General features: G+C 37.2%; 1 protein-coding gene and 1 pseudogene across 1 annotated transcript in view; one reads left to right on the top strand and one right to left on the bottom strand.

The window, feature by feature from the left end:
- Window positions 1–27,048, bottom strand: part of CTNNA3 (catenin alpha 3) — a 1,656,790-nt gene that overhangs the window by 567,858 nt on the left and 1,061,884 nt on the right. The window contains exon 10 of the mRNA XM_060125436.1: window positions 9,766–9,858. Within this exon, the coding sequence (XP_059981419.1) occupies window positions 9,766–9,858 (93 nt within the window). The remainder of the gene's footprint in view (window positions 1–9,765; window positions 9,859–27,048) is intronic.
- On the top strand, window positions 1,299–4,781 carry LOC132507462 (transmembrane protein 33-like; annotated as a pseudogene).

Below are 27,048 nucleotides of genomic sequence, written 5' to 3' on the forward strand. Positions count from 1 at the left end.
AAGGAGGTTGAGAATGTTTTAGAACTTATTCTTTGATGAAAAAATGTTAAATCATACTAGTCTTTTTTGACAGCTACAGCACACTGGTGATTCACACCAAGATTACTATCAACTAAAATTTCTAAGCCTTTTGGAGAGTAAATTTTTCCTAAGCTATATTTACTCTATTCTCTACTTTTAAATTTGTTTTATAGTGCTCAATATCCATGGTTTAATATTTACAACTATTATATTTTATCTGGATACTGATATTTAGTCCATATTTTGAATATTCAAATTCTTTGAGACTGGACTCTTGCAGCTAATATAGTTCCTTTATCCTCTTTTTTGTTTGTTTGTTTTTTGTTTTTTTGTTTTTTTTTGTTTTTGCGGTACACGGGCCTCTCACCGTTGTGGCCTCTCCCGTTGCGGAGCACAGGCTCCGGACGCGCAGGCTCAGTGGCCATGGCTCACGGGCCCAGCCGCTCCGCGGCCTGTGGGATCCTCCCGGACCGGGGCACGAACCCATGTCCCCTGCATCGGCAGGTGGACGCTCAACCACTGCGCCACCAGGGAAGCCCTATACTCTTATTTTTAACTGAAAAATTTAAGAACGTAATTCTATAATTTTATCCAAATCACTAGTAAAACACTGAAATGAGCTAGGCCAAGAGCAGACTGTAGCCCAGCAGTAGAGGTCTCACCCTTGGTTAGCAACTATACATTAATCAATCATTTTAAGGATTTTGTTTTTCATCAGTTACAACTCAAACTAATTCTAAGGTATTTTTTTTTACATTGTCAAAAAAAAAAGAAAAAAGACATGCCTTGTTAGGAAAAGTATCATAAAAGATGTTACAAAAAATCTTGCTGCCCTCTATGAATATAGAATGATTTAACATTCTAGAAACCCTATCATTCACTTATATATTGGACAAATAGTTATTGAGCATACAATATATGCTGTATTTCTGCTAGGTATGGGAGACATAAGTAGTGAACAAGGAACTATAAATCATTGCCTTCATGAACTTTATGTTTGAGTGTGTACAATGTATAATAAAAAGTAACAAAATAATATAAAATATAATTTCAGATTGTAGTAGATGCAGAAAGACATATGTCATATGATATTACTTATATGTGGAATGTAAAAAAAGAGACTTTAAAAGAAACAAATATGGTGACATAATAGGTTATAGCTGAACAAGTAACTTAGGGAGATTGATGTCTGAGAAGATGATATCTGAGCTCAGTTCTCACAAATTAAACGTAACAGAAGCAGTCCATATGGCCATATGAGAAAAGCACACTGGAAAATGACCAAGTGCGAAGTCCCTCAGGTTGGAAGGCGCTTACTGTATTCTAGAAACAGGCCAATGTGCAGAGATCTAATGAGTGAAAAGGAAAATAATATTAAGTAGGGCTGAAAGCTAAGCAGTAGGAATTTCATATTAAGTGTGAATAAGCCATTAAAAGAAGTTTGCATTTTACTGTAAGGGGCTAAGGAAAGCAATTGCTATGATAAACATTTTTAAAAATTTTACTTTGGCTTTTACACAGAAAGTAGATTAGAGAGATATGAGTGTAAGAATGGAAACCATATAGGATGATATTTCTGTAGTCAAAGATAGATGATGGTGGCATAGGCTATGATGTTGACAAACGAGATGGAGAAAAGTATGTAGATTCAAGATAACTAAGTTTTGGTGAAGTTGATAGGGCTTGTTAATGGATTAAATAGGAAAACCAGCCATTAGATATCATTAGAATATAAACTTCACAAGGGCAAGAATTTTTGTCTAATTTTTGTTTTCTTTACTGTTTACTCCCCAGTTGCATAAATAATGCCTACCACATAGTATATATTCAATAAATATTTACTGAATAAAAAAAGTAAAATCTTTAGGTTTTTCCCCAGAGCAACTACTAGGTGAAAGGCCATGCCATTAACTAAAATCAGAAAGTCTGAAGAGGAAGCAGAATGAGGTGGAGATAGAGCAAACATTTGTTCCATTTGGGCTATTTTAAGCTTTAGATGTCTTCTAGGTATCAATGTGGAAATGTCAAGGGCAAACTAAGTATGTGAGTTTAGTCTTTAGGAAAGAGGGCTGGCCCGGAGAGAAAAATTTGGATGCCATCAGCATGTGGCAACATTTAAAAAGAGATCTGATTATGGAGATACATAAAAACATGTTTAGTAGTGGAAATAGTTAATATTTTGAAGGAGTCATTATTCCATAAAATAATCTAAAACCTAAAACATTTTAACAATTTCAATAAAAATTCTAATATGTATTTTTATAGAACTTTGCAAGTAGATCCTGAAAGTTATAAAAGAGCAAAGAGTAGAACAGTAATACTTTAAAGCAAAAAATGAAGTAACTGAATTTGCCTAGAAGATATCAAGATGTAATACAAAGTCATAATTAAGACTGTGACACCCTCATACCAAAACCAAAGACACAACACACACACACAAAAATTACAGGCCAATGCCACTGATGAACATAGAGGCAAAAATCCTCAACAAAGTATTAGCAAACCAAATTCAACAGTACATTGAAAGGATCATACACCACAAACAAGTAGGATTTATCCCAGGGATGAAAGATGGTTCAATATTCTCAATCAATGTGGTATACCACATTAACAAACTGAATAAAAATCATATAAGCTTTTGAGACAATTCAACATCCATTTATAATAATTAAAAAAAAAAGTTCAACGAAGTGCGTATAGAGGTAACATATCTCAAAATAATAAAGGCCATATATGACAAGCCCACAGACAACGTCATATGCAATGTATGAAAGGCCAAAAGCATTTCCTCTAAGATCAGGAATAAGACAAAGATGCCCACTCTTGCCACTTTTATTTAACATAGTACTGGAAGTAATAGGCACAGTATTCAGACAGGAAAAAGAAATGAAAGGAAGCTAACTTGTAAGGCAAAAAGTAAAACTGTCACTGTTTGCAGACAACAAGATCCAATATATGGAAAATCCTAAACCTGTTACCAAGAAACTATTATAACTCATCAATGAATTCAATAAAATTACAGTATACAAAATTAATATACAGAAATCAGTAGTGTTTCTATACACTAACAAACTATCAGAAAGAGAAATTAAGAAAATAATCCAATTTACAATTGCATCAAAAAGAATAAAATACCTAGAAATAAATCTAACTGAGGAGGTAAAAGACCTGTACTAGGAAAACTATAAAACACTGATAAAAGAAATTGAAGAAGACACAAACAGATGGCTTTCTAACATCTTTATATATCAAGTTGATGGATTGGAAGAATTATTATTGATAAAATGACCATATTACCCAAGGCAATCTACAGATTTAATGTCATCCCTATCAAAATACCAATGGCATTTTTCACAGAACTAGAACAAATAATTCTAAAATTTGTATGGAAACACAAAAGATCCTAAATAGCCAACATCATCTTGAGAAAGAAGAACAAAGCCAGAGGTATCATGCTCCCTGATTTCAAACTATACTACAAAGCATAGTAATCAAAACAGTATGCTACCTGCACAAAAACAGACACATAGATCTGTGGAACATAAAAAGGAGACCAGAAAAATGAACACACACTTATACGGAAATGAATCTACGGCAAAGGAGGCAAGAATATGAAATGGGAAAAAGACAGCTTCTACAATAAATGGTTTTGGGAAAACTGGACAGCTACATGCAAAAGAATGAAACTGGACTATTTTCTCATACCACGTACAAAAATAAATTCAAAAGGGATTAAGACTTAAATGTAAGACCTGAAACCATAAAACTTCTAGGAAAAAACATAGGCAGGGACACTTCCCTGTCATGCCTCAGGGCACCACTGAGGGTTTCCCCTCTGCATCACCACCTCTTCCCCACAGAAGTGAAGTGAGCACTTCCGGGTTCAGCAATAACCTGGAGCCGGTGTTAGGTTGGCCCTGCTGGGCCTTGTTCCGAAGCTCTGCCTTCACTTCAGTCTTTCTAGAAACCCAGATTTGCTCTTGGCAGTGGTGGACAGCGTCCCAGATGCGTGTGTGAGCCCCCCATGGCGGATACGTCCTGAACAGCCCCCAAGGGGCACGCGAAGTGTAATTAATGATGGCCAATAAACGACATGGCAATGTGGCTTTCTCGCTTGTTCACAGTTTACGGCTCTGCTTTGTTCTGCCTCTTCTTGGGTTGCACGAAGCAGCAAGCTTTTACCAATGTGCTTTGCTGGCAAATGCTCTGACTAGTGCTCTGAGGCTGCACCAAAGATTACCACACTTCCAGTTAAGCAGAGCATTCCTGGCCCACGCTTCGTCGGAGGACAGCTGCCACTACCTGTTCTATTCACTCATTTTTGTCAATTCCCTACCCTGTTACAATGAGTATTTTCCCAGTGCTGTTATTTTATTTGCTTCATGCTGCCACATACACGAAAAAGGTCCTTGATGCAAAGCGTTCAAATAGCTTACCTCTGCTGAGAGCTCTCTTGGATAAATTAAGCGCTAATCAACAGAATATTCTGAAATTCATTGCTTGTAATGAAATATTCTTGATGCCTACTACAGTTTTTATGCTTTTTAGTGGTCAATTAAGTTTGCTCCACCCTTTTATATGCTATATTCCTTCCTCTTTGATACTCCTCTCGAAGAAATCCATATTGTTGGACTTTGTTTAATGAACCGAGGATTGTTGTTGAACATCTGATAATGAAACCTGCTTGCGCACTGTTTGTGAGAAGACTTTGTCTCCAGAGCATTGCCTTTATAAGCAGACTGGCACCAACAGTTGCATAGTTTAACATTCAGCTAAGTTATATATAATATAAATGAGCATTGTTAGCTGCTGGTACTTCTCTTAGGGATGGTTAATTCCAGATGTAAAAGTGACCTCAATGCAATTTACATAATTTACATAAATGCATCTCGAAAGAAAAATATTCATTTTCCTGGCATGTTAAATCAAGCCTTTTAAACACTTGCTGAGAAACTTTATTGTAATGTGTTGTTAATAGGGAAGTTTGAATCTTGTGATAAATGTATCAAAAATTCTTTAGATGCTGCTGTGCCTTTATCATGAAGTACATTTATTTCTCTGGTAAAAATAGCTCTAAAGTTTGTCTTCATCTAATTGGTAACCTGAATTTATATCTGGCATGAGTGCACTGTGGTAATATTAACATGTAAATTCAGTATATTTTGAGACAGTATTCTTTTGCTATTCAGTAATTTTGGTCGACGATTTTAACAAAAACACTTCCCACTGTCATTTCAAATTATTTCTAAATTGATTTTGTGCTGCTGTGTTAGGACAGATTTATTTTGGATGTACCATTATAATAGGAATTCTATATGTATCTTATACTATGACCTTCCAAAATTTTATTTTCATAATTACTTTTGTGGCTTTGAATATTTTTTTAAAAGGCCCAAATGAAAGCTTGTTAACCAACTGGGTAAATATTTGTGGTCACCTAAGCGTTTTACATCAGAGAGCAGTACAGTAGTCAGTCAGTTTTCCTTTCAGAGATCCATTGAGTAACACTTCTCAAACAGGAAATCATTCTTTTAGAAATGTGGACACACGGGTTTTAGTATTATCATAGTTTACACAGTAATTTAGATCAGATTCTTGACTGCCACTTTTCTCGGTTTCTTAGGCTTGAATTGTCATAGACGGTTACAGCAGTTCAGATGCCTTTTGAAAGTAATGTAACTGAAGATTGAGCACATGACTAAACTTTGTATCTGTTCTGAAATAATAATGAAGATTATACATACTTACCCATCATATCTGACTTAAAAGATTAAATAGAAAGGTTTATAGGAAAGGTTATTGGTTGGGAATGGAGCCAGAGGAGTTGTGGGGGAAATAGTGTGCGTTTCAATGGCGTAATGCACAGATACGTTTGGGGGGATTGGATGTATTATGCAACTGTGATTTGAGTTGTGTAATATGTTAAATACATTCATTCAGCTTCCATTAACTGCTTTTTAAAATTCTGATCTTTATTCATTGTTGCATGATTGCAAATGTTTAAAACATTGCAAAATGTTAACACAGAGTAATGTAATGGTTTTTGTAACCAGTTTCCTTCTATGTGCATGTAACTTGGATTTCTCAAACATACTTGGTGACTTATCGGTGACATCAGTGACATCAGTGACTTATCAGTGACATTTATTCAACTTTTTGATCTATAGAAATGTGATACCTCCTTGATAGCTCAACTGTAACCAGCTAGTTTTGTAATTGTGTAATATTTATCTACTAAGTTAGAGAAGCCTCGTAATATACAGTTGATTGTGTGGGGGGCAGTCTTATTATCACTATGTATGTAATCTGATGGTTTTAAAAACTAAGTTTTCTAGAGCAATAAAGTAACTACAATGTTAAGTAAACAATAAAAAGAAACTCAGGTAGGATGCTCTTTGACATCGGTTTTAGCAATATTTTGGGGGGATAAATCTCCTTAGGAAAGGGAAACAAAAATAAACAAGTGGGACTACATCAAACTTAAAAGCTTTTGCACAGTGAAGGAAACTGTCAACAAAATTAAAAGGCCTCATACTGAATGGGAGATATTTGCAAACAAAATATTCATTAAGGGGTTAAGATCCAAAATATACAAAGAGCTCATTCAACTCAACATCAAAAAAAGAAACAACCCAATTAAAAATGGGCAAAGAACCTGAATAGACATTTTTCCAAAGAAGATATACAGATGGCCAAGAGGCACATGAAAAGATGCTCAATATCACTAATTATCAGGGAAATGTAAATTAAAACCACGAGCTGTCAACTTCACCAGAATGCCTATTATACAAAAGATAACAAATACCAAATGTTGGCAAGGATGTAGAGAAAAGGGAACGCTTAGGCATTGTTTACAGGAATGTAAATTGGTGCAGTCACTGTGGAAAACAGTATGGAGATTACTCAAAAAAATTAAAAATAGAACTACCATATGACCCAGAAATTCCACTCCTTGCTTTTTATTCAAAGAAAACAAAAACACTAGTTTGAAAAGATATATGCATTGCAGTATTATGTACAATAGCAAAGATACTAAAGCAACCTATGTGCTCATCAATAAATGAACGGATAAAGAAGATGTGCTAAACACACACACACACATAAACACACAATGGAACATTACTCTGCCATAAAAAAGAATTAAATCTTGCTATTTGTGACAACATGGAGAGACCTAGAGGGAATATGCTAAGTGAAATAAGTCAAACAGAGAAAGACAAATGCCATATGATTTCACTTACATATGACATCTAAAAAAAACCACAAATGGACAAATGTAACAAAACAGAAACAAAGTTATAGATACCAAGAACAGAGGGGAGGGGATGGGGTGATGAGAGAACTAGGTGAGGGAGATTAAGAGGTACAAACTTCCATGTATAAAATAAATGTCACAGGTATGAAATATACAGTGTGGGGAATTTGTCAGTCATGACATCATATGTTTATATGATGATAGATGGTAATTAGACTTATCATGGTCATTTTGAAATATATGGAAATATTGAATCACTGTGTTGTGCACAAGGAACTCACGTAGTGTTGTACATCAATTATACTTCAAAAACAAACAACCTCATAGAAAAAGAGACAATATTTGTGCTTTTCAGAGGTAGAAAGTAGAAAGAGCGGGAGTTGGATAAAAGTGGTAAAGTTACAAACTTCTAGTTATAAGAAGGTATGTACTAGGGATGTAATGTATAACATGGTTAATATAATGAACACGGCTGTATGTTACGTATGAAAGTTGTTAAGAGGGTAAATCCCCCCCCAAATTTTTTTTCTTTCTTATTTTGTATCTATATGAGATGATGGATGTTCACTAAACTTACTGTTGCAATCATTTTGTGATGTATCTAAGTCAAATCATTATGCTGTATACCTTAAAATTATACAGTGCTATATGTCAATTATATCTCAATAAAACTGGAAAAAGGTTCCATAATACTGTGGCAGGGATAAAGAAATGAGGCACTGGAATAGAACAGAGATCCCAGAAAATTGTATACTTTGGAACATATTTCAATTTATCTATCAATTTATGTTTCATACAGAATAGGAGTAAAGAAACTATTCAGATTTGATATGTATGTATTATACATGTATAATGTATTAAAACATGTATATATATGCATGCATTACTTATGTTATAGTTTATGCACATATGTATACATATAAAACAATGGAAACATTTAAAAAGTGTGTGTGTATGTGTGAAAAATGGTAACATTTCACATTAATTGGGAAAGGATCAACTATTTAATACATGACGGTTTCCCAATGGTTACCACTGTTAAAAAAAGAAAAAATCCCACTTCATTTAGACATAAAAATAAATTTCAGATGAAAAAAAGATCTAAAGGTTAAATAACAATAATTCAATCTTTTAAAAAGAAAATGTGGGAACTATATAACATTTTTGTTGCAAGAATTTCTTGACAAAGCACAAACCAACAAACCATGGCACTGGGTAGGTGCTCAAATATCTATTTAAGAAATTAAAAGATAGATCATATGTTCACATTAAAGTTCTTAAAATATTTTATGATTAAAATATTGTTTTCAAAGTTAAAAGAAAAGCCATAGTCAACAGAAGACATTTTTAATAAACCTAAGCAATGCAATAAAAAAAAAAACAAAACTAAAACTTGGCAAAGGGTTAAGGCAACTCAGAATTAGAAAGCCAAATGGTTAACAAGTGTTTTAAAAAAATGTTTTCTTGAGTAATCAGAAAATTATAAATTGAAACCAATGAGATACATTGAATACTATTTGGATTCAAAAGACATTTCAAAAATGACAGCATCAAGTGTTATCCACCATGTGGAGAAATAAGAATTCAGACTCTTGAGGGGAGTGTAAGTGATTCTGCCACTTCAGAGACCTCACTGCAGAGTTCTGTACCTTGTGGAACCTCACAGAAAACTGACATCGGTTACGAGATCTCAGGTGCAGGTCCTCAGACTGCATTTCTTCAGCCCGCGTTCACTTGTTAATCAACATTAAGTCTAAGGAAGCACTCTCCCTTACTGTTTCCTCAATATTCTTAGAGATGAAGTCACCAGCAAGGCAAATCAAGAATTTAACACACACTCTACTTTTAGTAAAATCAGAATCTAAGAAGATGTCCAGAGACTGGAAGTTTCTAATCATTATTATATTTCGCATCCTTACAACATGTGTGGTTTTTATTATGAAGTAATTATCCATACTATTTATTGCTTATTCTAAGACAAGGAAGGTTTAAGATTGACCTCATGTGTATCCTGATTCATGGTTTCAAGACAATCCGTCATCTAAAAATAATTCCCTAATGAACGTGTTGCTCTTCAGATTTTAAAAAATTCCTGAATTGCAGACAAGAAAATATTTCTTGGCTTTTTTCAAACTCATGCCTTATTTTGATAAAAGAGGGAAAAAAAAACATTAATGTTTTATAATTTGAGGTTTCAAAATAAATAAGACTACAAATAAATCAGATCTGTTAGACAAAACACTGCTTTGATTTCAAACTATACCTTTCACAAAATTCTAATATGGTCCCTCAGGATATGTTACAAGAACCAGGTATTAAATAAAGAATGAGATGCTTAGCAAACAACTAAGTATGACCTTAGGATAAGTCATTGTCTGTGTTTAAAACATATATTTTAAAATATTTCCATATGTATGAAAGTCTGAAGCATTACATATAATTTTTTTATAGCTAGTTTATTGAAAGAGTCAGTAACTTAGTTATCATACCTGTGGACACAAGGTTTCCAGGTGATTGGCTGCAACTTTGACAATCTTAATTCCATCTTCATTTGTTGACATGGAACAAGCAAGATTTGCCACCTTAAGTACAATATAAAACAATGGAAATTATCTCAGATTATGAAGGAAATGAAGAAACATTTGTCATCCTAGACAAGTAAGAGTATGTATATGTTCATTGAAAATCTCAATGACAAACAACAGCATTTTCATAAATGTCACTGGTATCTGCTTTATGGAAGCATTCAGATAATCTATTGATATTAAATAACAACAAAGGGCCATGGAAAATCATTTAAAGCCAAAAGGAAGACTGGTGAGTGAATTAGTAAACCCTGTACAGTCTCTTGGTATCAACACCTAACCCATAATAAGATGCTAACTATTATGGTTTCCTATGGGACTGAAAAAAAAGTTTACTTATGGATTGAATGCTGATAGATTCTTGGAATCTCATACGATTGTGGTTTATTTTAAGTTTGTAATTGGTTTATTATTTCCCAGAGGTCTATTATGCATACTTAAGTTGCATTAAGCATGACTGTATCTTTATTCATGTTTTATTCAGCATCAAATATGCTGCAAAGCTGGACAAATACAAGATAATTGAATTCTTCTTCCTGTTCTTGATTTTCTACCACAACTTCGTAGGCACTATTTGACATTCGAGGAGTCAATTTGATTCAAGCCCTTAGTAATACCCATATTCTTTTATACATTATTGCTTTTTAAACTAACACTCTTTTCCAGGGAAATGGGTGCCCTTTTAAATAACTACATTCACATCCATTACCTAAGTCCAATGTTTACAAATAATTTCTTTACACCATGAATGAGTGATGAGAAAGATCATGGAATTCCTTTCTTTTCCTCTGAACCTCGCTCTTATTCAACATTTCCCTTGCTAACAGGTGAGTATTCATGTAGAGAGGCAATGTTTTCTCTAATCTACAAAATACGTTGTTGTCTTCATCACTGCAAACAGCTTGCTTTTCTGACAATCACTTTCCGAATATCTCTGTTAGTTATTATATACTTCAGCACATGGCAAGTTTTACTGATCAAATCCAAAATGCATTCAGTTGCAGAGAAACCGCACTTAAACTGCATGCAGTGGAAGCGAACAACAAACATATCCTTGGATGACTATTTGTAGAGTACCACAAACTGTTACTTACATGGATTTGCAGCCTTTTCTTTTTTTATAGCATTACTTTAAATATGTCAACAGTGAAACAACTCCATGGTTTGCATTTACATATAATGAAATAGCAGCCATACATTATTTAACTGGGGAACGGCATTGTTCACTTTATTAATATACATGGAAATGGCTTACTTGAAAAGGTCTTTTGTTGGCTTGAAGGTCACAGTGCCTCAGCTTTCATATCTGACACATAATTAGCACATTTGTGAATTGTCTGAAAAGGGCAGCAGTTTCTTTGCCCCTCTCCCCCACTCCCAAAGCCCCACTCACAGAAAGTAAAATGTAGCAGTCTAACTGATTTAGTATGTCTCATAATAATATGCACTGCACTTGCAGAAAACAGCTATCTGTAAATTTGAGCACTCTTTGTTTTAAGTAAAAATTTTAAATTATTGCCTCAATCTTTTGGTTAAATCAGATGAATGTTGGTTAATCCAAAGTTTAAAATCACAGAAAGGTACTCTATATAGGCACTCTTTTTTTTAAAAAAAGTTATTTTATATTGGACCATAGCTGATTAACAATGCTGTGTTAGCTGTACAGCAAAAGGATTCAGTTATATATGTATCTATTCTTTTCCAAATTCTTTTCCCATTTAGGTTATTACAGGACATTGAGCAGAGCTCCCTGTGCTATACAGTAGGTCCTTGTTGGTTACATATTTTAAATATAGTAGTGTGTAGATGTCAATCCCAAACTCCCAATCTATCCCAAACAACCCAATCAAAAAAATGGGCAGAAGACCTAAATAGACATTTCTCCAAAGAAACAGACATACAGATGGCCAAGAGGCACATGAAAAGATGCTCAACATCACTAATTATTACAGAAATGCAAATCGAAACTACAATGAGATATCACCTCACACCAGTCAGAATGGCCATCATCAAAAAATCTACAAACAATAAATGCTGGAGAGGGTGTTAAGAAAAGGGAACTCTCCTTCACTGTTGGTGGGAATGTAAATTGGTACAGGCACTATGGAGAACAGTATGGAGGTTCCTTAAGAAACTAAAAATAGAGCTACTATATGATCTAGCAATCCCACTCCTGGGCATATATCCAGAGAAAACCATAATCCGAAAGCATACATGCACCCAATGTTCACTGCAGAGCTATTTATAACATTCAAGACATGGAAGCAACTTAAATGTCCATCAACAGAGGAATGGATAAAGAAGATGTGGTACATATACACAATGGAATATTACTCAGCCATTAAAAATGAAATAATGTCATTTGCAGCAATATGGATGGACCTGAAGATTATCATACTAAGTGAAGTCAGACAGAGAAAGACAAACATCATACGATATTGCTTATATGAGGAATCTAAAAAAAATGATACAAATGAACTTATTTACAAAACAGACTCACAGACTTAGAGGTTACCAGGAGGAAGGGTGGGGACACTCTTTTACTTTATTTTTAATGTTTCATCTTTACCTTTTTTCCCTTTTAAAAACACATTCTTCTTCTGGACATTTTCTGGTCTCCATGTTTATCGTAGCCAATTCAGTGACTAATGTTAACATAAAAATCATCCTCAACACAAAGCTTCTGTTTATATCAGAAGACTTAAGTCTTACAAAACTCTCAATTGAAAATACAGAAACCTCAAAGTTTTCTACTCAATTAATCATTATATTAACACTCTTTCTGTCTCCCTTTATTCAGACATACCCAAACTTCTTACCAGAACTGTTCTATGTCAGGTAAACTTTCTAGATAATCAAGTACTATTTCCAGATTAAGGCATATGGAGTTTTAGTGATATTTTATACAAACAAATAGAATTTATAGGATAGCTAGTATTCTGCGACCAAATAGAGAAAGTTATGTGATAAAAATCGCTTTACATTTCTAATGTGAGTGATTTGTGACGTATTTTCTAAGTCACATGAATGTGTAAATGAAAGCCAAATTTTTTCTAACAATATTCCTAAGTTCTGCGTGGCTCTTTAGGCAGTCAGGTATGTTCCCCAGCATAGCATGAAGGCAACTCCCTATTGGTCAAAGAAAACAGCATGCAAACAAAATATTTTATAAAACAGTTTGAGATATTTGGACATCTGACAGCTTTTATACATCTAACTTTGACAGTGTTTCAAAAGTCTGTGTAAAGTTTCATTATTCAAGAGATCCTTGTGAAAAATTTTTGCCCACTAAGGAAAACTGTTCACAGAGAGGTTTTGGATACAAATAGATGTGGGTTTTAACTCAATTCCCACAATTAATAAAATTTCTGACCATGGGCAAGACATCTCTGAGATCATTCTGTCACCTATAAAACGGGTATGATAGAATCAATCTCACTGGAGTACTTTGAGGATTAAATGAGATAGTTTGTGAAGATAGCCTGATACCAGGTAGCCCTGACCATGTATCAATTTCCTTCCAGCTCATCTCCCTTCTATTAATGGGGGGTAGGAAAGAACATTCTCTTTCTCAAGAGGTTTTATAGAATTAAAACTTTAGGAGTCTAAAGAAATTTGACAAAATGTCTAATCAAAGAGCCACAAATTCAAATGTTTACAGCACTCATGCAGGGAATACAAACATAGCGTCTAGATATAACAGTGGTTAGGGTGCATGGTGGTGCCCCAGGCAAACGTGAGTGTGTATGCCCTGCCTAAAGGCATAAGGCCTCATTAAAACAAGTTGAAATACAAGGGAAAACTCAATTCCTTAACCAAGCTAACAGTCTGTTGACTTACTTTAGTTCATAGTTCACCAATTTGTGACCTCTGACCTCATTCTCTAATTCTCTATTGTATAAATAGGAAAACAAAGTCAGAGAAAAGAGACTTACTCAAACTATCCAAGGACAGGGAGACTATTAATCAAGGCTATGTGTGTGCTATTTATGCCATCCTGAATTAAAGCAATGAAAAGTTTCCTGCATTGAAATGACTGACCAGACTTTTTATTGATATTGTGCTATATCCTTAGCCAAGACCAAGAAAATCAGAGCCTAAATTATCCTAAATAAATGAGACCAAGCACACTCAGGTAAATTCACAAGTTTATTAAAAAGACAAGGCCAGGGCTTCCCTGGTGGCGCAGTGGTTGAGAGTCCGCCTGCCGATGCAGGGGACACGGGTTCGTGCCCCAGTCCGGGAGGATCCCACATGCCGCGGAGCGGCTGGGCCCGTGAGCCATGGCCGCTGAGCCTGCGCGTCCGGAGCCTGTGCTCCACAACGGGAGAGGCCACAACAGTGAGAGGCCCACTTACCGCAAAAAAAAAAAAAAAAAGAGAAGGCCAGGACACAACGTTCTTTCATTTTTACAAAAGATTAAGCTATATCACTAAAACAATTGCAAAAGTCAAATTTTAAAAATATTTCAGACAGGGACATGTTTTCATGTTACTCAGAGGGGAGTGATTTTTTAACATCAGCACCTCACTTGTGAGCCTCTTTCCTTCTCACCAGTCCTTGTGCCCTCTAAGATGTATATCTCATTCTAAATGCTTTAAACTTGAATTTACTGCCCTTTCAGGTCTATTAAAAAAAAAAGTTGTACACAAAAAAGCCTGACCAGACAATTCTTGAACTAATTCACATTTATTACCATCTTGTTGGTGTTTGTTCTCCTCTTCCTGGTTCCTAGTTCAGTTTCTGTATACCAATTTTGAATGTCCCTGCCATCTTTTCTATTTGCTGGACTTTTCCCCCTTCACCTGGCATAGAACATGGTACCTCTCGCTCCCTGACTCATGTTCTGAAGTAAGAAATTCCCTGCTCCGGAACCTGGCTTCATAAAACCCTGCCAGCTAGGCCGGTTCCATCAAGGTCAGGGAGTTGGCCATACTTGACCCCCTCACCACCAATGACTCACTAATGGCAGTACCAAGGAACGCTATAAAAAAGATATTTGGAGAGCGGGAGTATTTTCAATGACCTTTAAATCAGTCTACCATGCTATACGCTTAACTCTGCTGTTTATCATTACTCTGTTCTGAGCTGATCAAGAGATTGAATTTTAAAAGTACTGAATACCAGAGCATGCTATATTTTAACATTCTAATATCAAGTGTTATTTGAAATCTCAGGTGCACTAGTTGTCCTCTCAAGTCATCTTAGACAACTGAAATGGTACCGTTGCTAGGAACAAGCTCACTATTTGGACAGCTGCTCATCATACATCACTCATTCTGTCACTAAGGAGCTCTCACACAGATATTTACCTGCGATATGATTTCTCAAGAACATGAAGCCAACTTTGATGTTTGGTGAGATTTCCATTTTTGCATATTCATTGTTTATATATAGTTCACATAGTTAATTGTAATATGTCACTGTGTATCTTAGCTCTCAAGGGGGAAGAAAGGTCACTGTCTCATTTTCATTCATTTTCCTCTCTGGCAGATGGTCATGCAACTCCTGTGTAAACACTTTCAGAGACAGAATTTACTGTTTTGCAGGGCAGCCTATTCCCGTTGCAGGGTAGCCCAAAGTTACACGAGTTAAGAAGTTCTTCCTTATAATGAGGTGAAATCTTTCTCTCAACAACTTTCTCACAGTGGTTATAGAATCTAAAATGTCAAATATCTTCAATAATAGAAATAAGGTTGGGCTCATAGAAAATCTTCATTAGTAGTCCTCAACTTGTGGGTTAAGTTAGATGGTTAGCATAATAGAATCACCAGTATAGCTATTAAGAGAAAAGTCCAGGTTCCTCTGCCAAGATATTCTGACATATTAAGTATGTCTATGGGTGGACGTTAGAAGAGGTATAACGTACGTTTAATTCAACTGTTAAAAGTTCCCCAGGTGATTCTGATATACCACCGTCCACACACACAACACACAGAAACATATTTAGACTTTGGGTTGATTTTCATTTGTTTGGATAGACACTCCTTCCTGAAAATTAATGTAAAGGGGTGAAAGTCTACAAGAAGTATGAACTGAATATATATGGAAGAGGCTAGGAGTCATAGAAAAGGCTTCACAAATTAGAGACAAGAAATAATAACCTATACTACCACCTGAGAAATAGGGCTTAGTCTATTAGGGCTGCTATAACAAAAGTAAATACACTGGGTAGCTTACAAAAAACGGAATTTATTTCTCGCAGTGCTAGAGGCTGGGGAGCCTAGAATCAAGGTGCTGGCAGACTCAGTGTCTGGTGAGTACCAGCTTTCTGATTCATAGAATAAACCCTCTAGCTGTAACCTCACATGGCAGAAGAGGTGAGGGATCTCTCTGGGGCTTCTTTTAATAAGGGCACTAATCACTTATATGAGGGTCCTTCCCTCATTACCCAATCACCTTCAAAAGGTTCTACCTCCCAATACTATCACCTTGGGTGTTAGGATTTCAACATATGAATTTTGGGGGACACAAACATTTAGTCTATAACAAATAGAGAAAAGTTTAAAAATCAAAATACTCAGGAAAGAAGAAAATCAAGTGTACGAGAAATCTCTGGCCTTCTCCCCAGTATCCATTCCTTTTTCTGTCAATAACACTCTGATTTCCCTTTGGAGAACTACTGTCTCCTCCTCTAACCCAGTGGTGTGAAATCTTGGTATGACAGTTAATCAAAGCTCCTAGTAGTCCAACCCTGACCCTGGTGTGGGCATATCCATCACTTCCTGCATGGAGTCCTGGAGCAGTTCCTGTTCCTACCCAATCTCAGCCCTCTTCTCTCAGTTTGCCTGTATTTACGTGCACTACCTTGTATCTTCAAATGAAGTCTCTTTTGTTTTCTCCTTAAGTAACCCAAATTCATACTATCTTGCATGCAACTATAACTGAATGTAGTACTGAACCAGAAATTTACACACCACTTATGCACTAATTTCAGATGGTTACTCTCAGCAAAGTTAAAGGCTGGCAATGCAGAACCATAATCATTTCAGTGGAAGGCACTTTCTAGTCGAATGTCTGCCTCTGGATGTAGGCAACCTGGATACCCTAGTATCAGGGGCAAATGCAGAGAAGGAGATGTTCACTTCAGTTCCTGAACATATAGGTAAATGTGTTTTTACCTGTCTTGTTTTGAATATCTAATCCCTAGATATCTATTAGAACATTTTACAGACCAGGTAAAAAAGGACATCTAATTCTTGAAGAAAATAATTTAGCAATTGTGTTTATCCTTTTGTAAGCTGTTTATTATATCTAAAAGCCATCCTTTCATGTGCTTTTTTTTTACATCTTTATTAGAGTATAATTGCTTTACAATGGTGTGTTAGTTTCTGCTTTATAACAAAGTGAATCAGTTATATATACACATATGTTCCCATATCTCTTCCCTCTTGTGTCTCCCTCCCTCCCACCCTCCTTATCCCACCCCTCCAGGTGGTCACAAAGCACCGAGCTGATCTCCCTGTGCTATGTGGTTGCTTCCCACTAGCTATCTACCTTACATTTGGTAGTATATATATGTCCATGCCTCTCTCTCGCTTTGTCATGTGCTCTTTATTTTTATTTTTTTTTTTTGTGGTACGTGGGCCTCTCACTGTTGTGGCCTCTCCCGTTGTGGAGCACAGGCTCCGGACGCGCAGGCTCAGCAGCCATGGCCCACGGGCCCAGCCGCTCCGCAGCATGTGCGATCTTCCCGGACCTGGGCACGAACCCGTGTCCCCTGCATCGGCAGGCGGACTCTCAACCACTGAGCCACCAGGGAAGCCCTGTCACATGCTCTTTTAAATTCATACCTATACATTAAGGCCTGGATCAAATAACATCTCCTCCACAAACCCTTCTCAGACGCCCAGAATCATAATTCATACTCCCACATAAAGTATAGCACCTACTTTATTCTTCCTAGACTTACTTATGTATTTTTCAGATGCTAAACTGCTAGAAGGTAAAGACAATTATGTATTCTTTTAAAAAAAAAATTATCAGCCAAAGTATCCTAAAAACAGAATTTAGTCTATGTAAATAAATTAAAAAATAGTTTATCTTTGTTCACCTGGAAATTGAATTATCATGAATAGATATCTTCTATTGTGTCTTAATAAATGCAATGAATGTATATCTTAGAGGGCTTAGCACAACTTAATTGGAAACTATGTCCTTCCTCTGCCCCTTCCTCATCAAAAAAAAAGTTTCTAATTATCTATTACATGAGTATAAAGGTTAGTATCATTACTTTAAGTTATGGAGGAAAATACTTGAGGGAAGAAAGCCCTTGAGTCATTAAACTTAATTGCCTTGAGCTGATTTCAGTCTGACTGTTTGTATATTGGGAAAGTCAAAATCTGACAAATCTGTAGCAAAGATACAAATAAACACTTGAAGGAAGGATACAGAAACAGTATAGCTAAAACAAGTTCTTTATTTGTGACCTGGCATTTACAAAAGATTGGATTGCTTTCTGAATTTAGAAAAGAATAAAGATTCCCAAAAGCTTGTGAAGAGCTGTGAAGAAGGAAAAGAGAGGAAGGGTCTACAGTGGACATTAATTAGGAAGCTGCTAGCTTATCAACAGCAATTGGATGTGTGTGAGTAGGGAGTAAATATTCTTAGAAGAGTACCTAAGATACCAATATTTATTAGGCAGATAGAAAAAGATAAACCTATGATAAGTCTCGGAAAAAGTGGCCAGAGATAGAGAAGGTTACCCACAATACTCTGATGTCATAGAGGATAGAAGAAGAGAAAGTTTCAAGAAGGTGGTTTCAAGTATCAAATAATAAGAAGTCAAGTAAGTAATTCCTGAAATTATTCACTGATTCAGCCACACAGAGGGCCATTGTTGGTTGAGGCAGAATGATAATGGTCAGACTAGTGTAGTGTGGACAGAGGACAGTGTAGGTGGTGAGGTAGCCCCATGTGTCTTGTGACACGAAGCAGAGAGCTAGAGGCTGCCTAGACAATACTCACTCCCATTCCCTTATCAATCCATTTGTTTTGATTTACTCTCTCAAAACATCTCCTGAACCATCTATGTTTCTTGCTCCCCACCCTAGTCAAGTTTACTGTCAGTTTTATTTTTTCATTCAGACTTAGCTTTGATTCTCAGCCACTGTGCCTTCTCCACAATATGTTCACCACACTGCAGCTGACGATTTTTTTCAAATGAAAATTTGATTCCCCCATCATCATCTCCCATTCCCACTCCACATTCCCTTCCCTACAAGGTCCTCTATAGTCTGGTCCAAGACTCATCACCCATAGTTCTTTTTCTCTCTTTACTTCAGCTATGTCAACCTATTTTCAACTACCCATGCTTCCTTCTGCCACAGGACATTTGCACATGCTGTTTTCTTTAGCCTGGAATGTGCTCCTCCTCCTTCATTGCCACATTTACACCACTTAGACAGAGTTAACTGCAGGTCTCTGCTCCCAAGTGAATTTTTAGAAAGTTTTTCACCAATACTGCATCCCCTACCCAGCACTGAGACCTCTCTAACCAAGTCAGGTTTTTCCTTCAGAGCCTAATTCTCGATTTGTAATTATACGTTTACTGAAAAGATTATTTGATTAGTGACCATTTCTTCTGCTTTATAAGAGCAGGGCCCTTACTTGTTCATCACTGGACCCTCAGTTTCTAGTACCTGATATATGGTAGCCAAACAATAGTCCTTCAGTGGATGAATAAATGCATGAGTGCATGGATTAGTATGCGTACGAATGTATCATCCCCAAAGAGAGGATGAAAAATTGAGTTTAGAGGGAGGAGGCAGCAGCAGAAATTCAGGACAAGCGAGAAAGGGAAATGAAATTTCCCTCTGAAATTCATTTGCAATATTCCACAAAGGCTTAGACAGTTGGACCTCAAAGAAAAGTAACACACTTTTCTTCTAGTCTGGTCATTGTACTTAACAAAAAGCTTGGGAGGCAGCTTCTTTCGAGTTTTAGTTTCACTTAAGATATCAAATTGGGAACAACTGATTAGCTCCCAATTTAGCTTTTAATTTATTTACTTTTAATCAAGCAAAATAACTCTTCAAAGGACCGAGGCTGGCTGCCAAATGCTGGTGAGTAAGGCAGATGGAAAGAGGCGCGGTAACTCCCATGAACAAACCCAGGAGCTTTAGTATCTCCAGCAGAACCTAATGTAACACATGTTTTGTTTCCAGGTAAACCTAGCTCAGAGCACTGGGACTGAATGTGAGAAGTGTAGAAGGGGCTCTGTGATCTCTCAGTGTTGGGGTCCAAGTGACCTCTGGCTAAGCAAGCCAGTTCTTCTGTTCCTCCTGGTCAGACAATGCTGCTGCGCTGCCCCTTGCAGCAACAAGAAATGACCATGAATTATGAGTTTTGTAGAATATTTAACTAATAGAATTGTGTTATAAAAGTGCATAGCAAGGTGCAGGTAAACAGTTTCATCAAGTAACAAATATTGATTATGCACCTATGATGTGGGCTAGGAACTGCCGGAGAACTCAAAGACAACACAAGCAAATCTCAAGAAACATAACCTATTTAAGGGGACACATGAAAGAGAGGATAAAACTGTAGTTTCTAAGTAGGATAGGAAGCTAGAGGTAGGTGAACCTCTTAGTGGTGACTGTAGTCAGGCTGTTTCATGGAAACAAACTATTGCCAAGGAACTTAATATCCTCTAAGACTTTGCATCTCAACTTGCCTCCCAAATGTTATAAATCTTAAATCACACAATCCTGTCTCTGATATTAGTTTTGCTAATGTAACCATTTACTTCTCTGTCTTTGGTTATCCATCTATAAGATGAGCAGATTAATTATTTGACTTCTAAGCCCCCTTCCATTTAAATGATCACATTTTACTGATTGTGTAACTTGATAACAAAATTAGACAGAAAGGAGGCAGGGGGCAGAACTATCAGGCAATTTTGTTTTTAATTTAAACATCACATTTCTAAATAAAATATTAGCAAATTAACTCTAACTATGTAATTAAAGACTAATAATACAGCAAAACAATGCAGTTTCTCCTAGGAATAAAACAGTGGCTTGTGATTGGGAAATACTACCAATGAAATTCCTTGTTTTACTATATTTTAACAGATTTTAGGAAAGCATTTGATAAAGGTTTATGCATATTCTTATTTTTTAATTTATTCTTTTTTTTTTTTTTTGCGGTACGCGGGCCTCTCACTGTTGTGGCCTCTCCCGTTGCGGAGCACAGGCTCCGGACGCGCAGGCTCAGCGGCCATGGCTCACGGGCCCAGCCGCTCTGCGGCATGTGGGATCTTCCCAGAGCGGGGCACGAACCCGCGTCCCTTGCATCGGCAGGCGGACTCTCAACCACTGCGCCACCAGGGAAGCCCCATATTCTTATTAATACAAAACAAATCTAAACTAAAACAGAACAAAAACAAACAAAAGTCTTAGTGAGCTGTGAATAGCATAAATTATTCTTAACCTGAGACAGGTCAAATTACAGAAAATTAAAGAAAATTATAGAATACTGCTCAAAAGTCAAGATTAGGGCTTCCCTGACACTTAATCATGACACTTACTGGAAAATCTGAGGATCCAGAACCACTTACAAATAGGGTTTCCAGAAAACACAGATACAACGTTTAAGGGCTATTAGGCAGAAAACAGCTTGGGTTGTTTCATAACTGTTTTATTTAAAGTGATTCACAAATATGATTGCTAATTCACAATAGGAAGACCAGACATTGGTTTTCCCTCATGTTGTCTTTAATATAATGGCAAATATCAAATGAATCAAAGCCCACTGCCAATGAGAACATCAGAGCACCCAAAAGTGATTTTAATAACGAATAAAAATTCAATTTGTTTGGAATGTTAATGGCATTCCACGCATGGGGTATGTGTGTATGTGTGTTTGTGTGTGTCTGTGTGCGTGTCTGTGTCTGTGTGCAATAGATATGAGGTGATGATTCTTGTGATTAAGGGATTATAACATAGTCCTACATTTCTTTTCTTTTTCTTATCTTAACCTTGCTCTCCAGCTCAACTCAAATTTGCATCTGAACTTCTTGTTCTTCTCCAATGACTCATTAAAGATGAAAATATTCATTTGTCTAAGTGGACATATGTCAATGTTATTCTAAAAAACAGTCATTAGTATGCTGTGTCAGGATGTGTCATCACAAAAGAAACAAATGAGATGAAAACACACACACACACACATGCACGCACGCACAGGACTTAAACAGGTTTGGCTGTTAGAGTATTGCTTCTAATAAATTATCTGGAGTATACGTTACATAGCTCAAATTGAGGACTGCAATGTATACTGCTCTAGAAGTCCCATTTTACCAAACACATTTCTCATCTTTTATTTTGGAACAATATATAACTGTATATGAATATACATACACCATAATGATATGCAATGTAAATTATAAGGGTAAAACCAACTAGACAGTGTTCTCAAGTCCCTCTCTAAATCAAGCTATTATTCACCTCAGAATCACGACCCAAAGGATAAATGTGCCACCTGCCAAGTTAATGTAATATAATAAACAGCATCAAATAAAACCTATTTAACTACCCAAAAGACAAAACAAAACTAAACTATAAATTAAAAACAAGATCACGTATCGTTTCCTGAACTAGTGATATACTTTGTTGTCTCCTGAAAATTAAGTACAAAGTGAAGCATGCAGGTCTAATAAGTCCTTATTAATAGGATCAGTGTGTAAAGGGCACATGTCAAAAAATACTCTAATCGGCCTTCAGTATCACTGAAACTGACATCAAACTTCAAGGCAGTTTTATAGCCAGTGACCTGACCTCTCAAGTGGCAGAAAGAGAACTGCTTTTTTAAAGACAGACAGGATATGCTATAGCCAATATAAAGTTTTTCAGTGAGTTTAATTCTGAACCAACTTTTGTACATATCACCCTATTCAAATGCCATCATGGAAAAAGAAGTTGTCATACACTGCAAAGTTAATTGAATTGTATAAACTTCAAGGATATGTCAAGACTCTCTGATTCCCAGACAAATCAAGACATCCCCACCCAGATGCATTCCCTGCTTTCTTGAAAGAAGGGGTCTCTTAGCAGAGTGACACTTGGTAATCAATTGTCGACAGCATTGCCTTCAGGGGATTGATAGTTTATTGAGAAAAGAGTTAAACAGTAAAGCGTAATGACTCTGGTAGAATTACAGAATGTTATGGAAACGAGAAGGGCTTCTAGCTCAGCCTGGGGAGAGGGGCAGGTGAGAAGTGACACCTTCCAGGAAGAAAGCAGTGTGGGCAAATGCAGGGAGGTGGATGCTGCGTGAAGAATCTGCAATGCTCACAGAGGTCCAGTGTGCTGGAGGGAGGGTGGGAGGGGCACATACCTCTGCTCTGCGACTCCCCAGTCTCTCTGTAATTCATGGCTTTCTAATTTGCTAGCTCCCAGTGGACTAGAGTTCCCTATGGCAGAAACCTTCTCTTGGAGGTCTCCTGAGTCCCTGGTGCCTGTGTGGTGTCTGGCATTCTCTGCTCTTGGATGTCCTTCATGATGCTCTGCCCCAGCGCGCTCACAGTTGAACTCACCCACTTCTAATCCCACGCCACAACCTGGCCCTCTGCTCGGTCTCCTATCTCAGGAACCAGTTTCCACGTCCACCCACCCAGTTCCTGAGCCAGAAGCCTGGGGTATCATTCTGGACTCCCCTCTCACTTATTTTGGAAGATATCAAAACAATAACCTGTGCAACTATTTTTTTTTTTTTGTCTTGCAGGCATCCGTTTAAGATTAAATTCTAACTTTGAGAGACACAGGCAAACAAGCTTTAAAATTACGAGAATTATATAAACCTGGAGAAAGACTCTTATCTCTCAGCATAAATGGCCCATAGTGAATCAGACAAATCAAAAGAACACGTAGTGTATGTGAGAGAGTGTGTGTTTACAGAGAAGTGAGAGTGGGGTAAGCATGTTTGTGTTTGTGTGTATGAGTATGAAGTTCCCAGCGAAATATGCAAATGTATACTGGTGTTAAACACTACGATTTCTATGTCCCCTCATCCTTGGGTTCCCTGAATCTTTGAGGGCTCCTTGAATGGGTTCTGGATTTAAATCACATGATAAATAGTGGGGTTAGCTAAATAATGTGATATAATACAAAAAGAAAATCAAAGATTTAGGCCCCTATAAATTTGACAAAGATATGAGTTATAATATGTTTGATCTCAACTACCCCTTAAGTTTCCAATAGGTCTAGAATGGAGGAGGGAGACAGAAGGAGAAAGAAATGTTATTTTACTAACTTTCCTTAATTGGAGCAAACCAATATGTTATTTCTATCTGCACAAGATTAAATTGTGAAATCCTTGACAACAGAAATCATCTTACCTCTCTTTATTGTTCTAAGACTTTGCAAGGAATGTTACTCATAAAACTCCTATCAAATTGGATAAATTCAAGCCAACATTGCAAATAAAATAGTTTTCACATCATCTTCGCTACAAAGTTCATGATTGACCTGTTTATAGAGGGCTAACGACAACATTCAAAGAACAGAAGATGGGGACAAATAGTTTCCAAGGTTCAAGAAATGAAAGATTTAGATATAAATACATAAAACAAGATATTACATGAGTAAAAAACTAATTGCTGATGGTCTTCAGAGTAAGTAAATAATGCAATGAAGCCTTAAAAAACGTAGTTGGATTATTTTAAAGAATCTTAAAGAAAGATAGTTTCAGGACTTCCCCACAGGTCCAGTGGTTAAGTCTCCGCGCTTCTACTGCAGGGGGTGCGAGTTGGATCCCTGGCCAGGGAACTAAGATCCCACATGCAGTGTGGCATGGCAAAAAAATAAAATTTAAGAAAAATAAGAAGGCTTCCCTGGTGGCACAGTGGTTGAGAGTCCGCCTGCTGATGCAGGGGACACGGGTTCGTGCCCCATTCCGGGAAGATCCCACATGCTGTGGAGTGGCTGGGCCTGTGAGCCATGGCCGCTGAGGCTGCGTGTCTGGAGCCTGTGCTCCACAACGGGAGAGGCCACAACAGCGAGAGGCCCGTGTACTGCAAAAAAAAAAAAAAAAAAAAAAAAAGAAAGATAGTTTCTATATATCAAACAAACAATTTTTTAAACTACAAATATGACTACTTTGTTAAAAGGTACATGTTAATAGAAAACATAAAAATTTTAATAAATCTCAGTACTGGAAGATCTCTGGATAATAAAAATCAGAAATTTCTGGATAAAATTTAAAATTCTCTTGAATAACTAGTGAATGGTCTAATGAAAACTAATGTTATTCCAAAAACCTAAAGTTAAATTTTGTTATTGTTACAAAGATAGAAATGGAATAGTTCCTATGTATTTAGTTGTTTTCAATTTTCATATCAAGCAATACGAAGCTTGAATCAAATTCAAGAAAGTGGTGCTTCACCTAAGGTAACTGTGTGCACATCAGCCACACGGCTCCACATGGCTGCACGGGCCAGGCCGGATCCTCACCAGCACTGCTTCAAGGTCTCGAATCAGAGCCATGGGAATTGGAGGGCATTTTGCAACATCTAGCCCATCTCTTGACCCTGCTTCAGGAAGCTGGCTTGCTTGTACTGCATCTGGAGCCTTTCAAAATGTTGTCAGGTTCAGCCTCTGAAGGAAGAAATCCCACCACGTTCTGCCTTTGCCCAGTGTGGGCAGTTTTGTTTCAGAGATCAGGAGACAGGTTGCTTCCTGTCCTGGCTCTTAGGGCAGAGGGTGGGCTTTCTTGCCTATGAGATGGTCACCTTCATGACGGCCTCCCTCATGGGACTGAAAGGAGGGTACAGAGCCCTGAATGCTTAGTAGCCAGAAACAGAGAATGCCCAATAAAAGCTCCGTCCGTTCTTTTGCTGCTACTTCACCTTCAGCCTCAGACTACTGTGGATTCATCCTGCCTTAGGCTGTCAGGCTTCCGAAAGCACATCCACACCTTGTATCTCTCTCCTGCTGGTTAATTAACACGAATGGACAGCTGTCCTCGCTTCCTAAAGCCACAGCCATCGCTGGATTACTTGAGGGCTAATTACGTTGTCTGTCCAGGCCCAGTGTCTCTCTTCCTTCCAGCAGCCTCCCCTTGGGACCCTTACTTCTCATTATCACCTCCACCAGCGGAGGAACAAGACAAGACTGTCAACTGCACCACTTCCTACATTTCCAAGAAAAAACTTCCATCTAAGTCATGCCATTACAGGCTTCCTCAGCAGGGGTTTTTAGCTAATAGCAAAATCCTTCCTGTGATCTTTGTCCATAATTTCTTCCTAAACGGTGAATTATATAATTAAGAACTAGGGGTTCCCTGGTGGTGCAGTGGTTGGGAGTCTGCCTGTCGATGCAGGGGACACGGGTTTGTGCCCCAGTCCGGGAAGATCCCACATGCAGCGGAGCAGCCGGGCCCGTGAGCCATGGCCGCTGAGCCTGTGCGTCCAGAGCCTGTGCTCCGCAACGGGAGAGGCCACAGCAGTGAGAGGCCCGCGTACCGCAAAAAAAAAAAAAAAAAAAAAAAAAAAGAACTAGAAATCGTTTCTGCAAATGACTTACTTTTAAACTTGTTTTTCAGACATCTCTAAGAGTCATTGGTAACTCAGTGCAATTCTTTATCTCCTCCCTTCCAGTACATTCTATTCAACCTATTTATTTCACATGGATGCAGGATTTCTCCTTTCTTCCTTCAGCAATGGACCTCAGAATCTCTTGCTCTTTCTGTCCCCATAAGTAGACTAATGCCAGTCCCTGCTATCTCCCTCCATTCACCTTCCACACCTAGTCCTCTTTTTCCAATGCCACCCTATCATCTCCCCTTTTCTTAAACTAAACTGCCACATCACAGCTGGTACCAATCTCCAGGTGCCACAGTTGAGCTACTTTACTGATTTCTGGACTCCTATCACTTTTTTTCTTTCTTTTTTTTTTCTAACTCCTATTCTCTCTACACGTCTTCCCCCTCTCACCAATTCTTCTATCTTCCAGATTCTAAGATTGCTTCACACTTTCCCTCATTCTACTCTATGACTTGACCATCTCTCTGGTAAGTGAAGCATAATATATAAGCCATGTGGAGTCTTCTCTCTTTGTACTTTAAAAATATATTTATCTGCTTTCCCTTTTAGTGAATCATTCATTTCCTGTTGTTTTGCTAATAGAGTCTGTGAGTCAGGGGTTAGTTCTACATCTGTGTTTAGTAAACTGGGTAGAATATTTTGTC

This window comes from Lagenorhynchus albirostris, chromosome 16, assembly GCF_949774975.1.
Source record: "Lagenorhynchus albirostris chromosome 16, mLagAlb1.1, whole genome shotgun sequence".
NCBI classification, from domain to species: Eukaryota; Metazoa; Chordata; class Mammalia; order Artiodactyla; family Delphinidae; genus Lagenorhynchus; species Lagenorhynchus albirostris.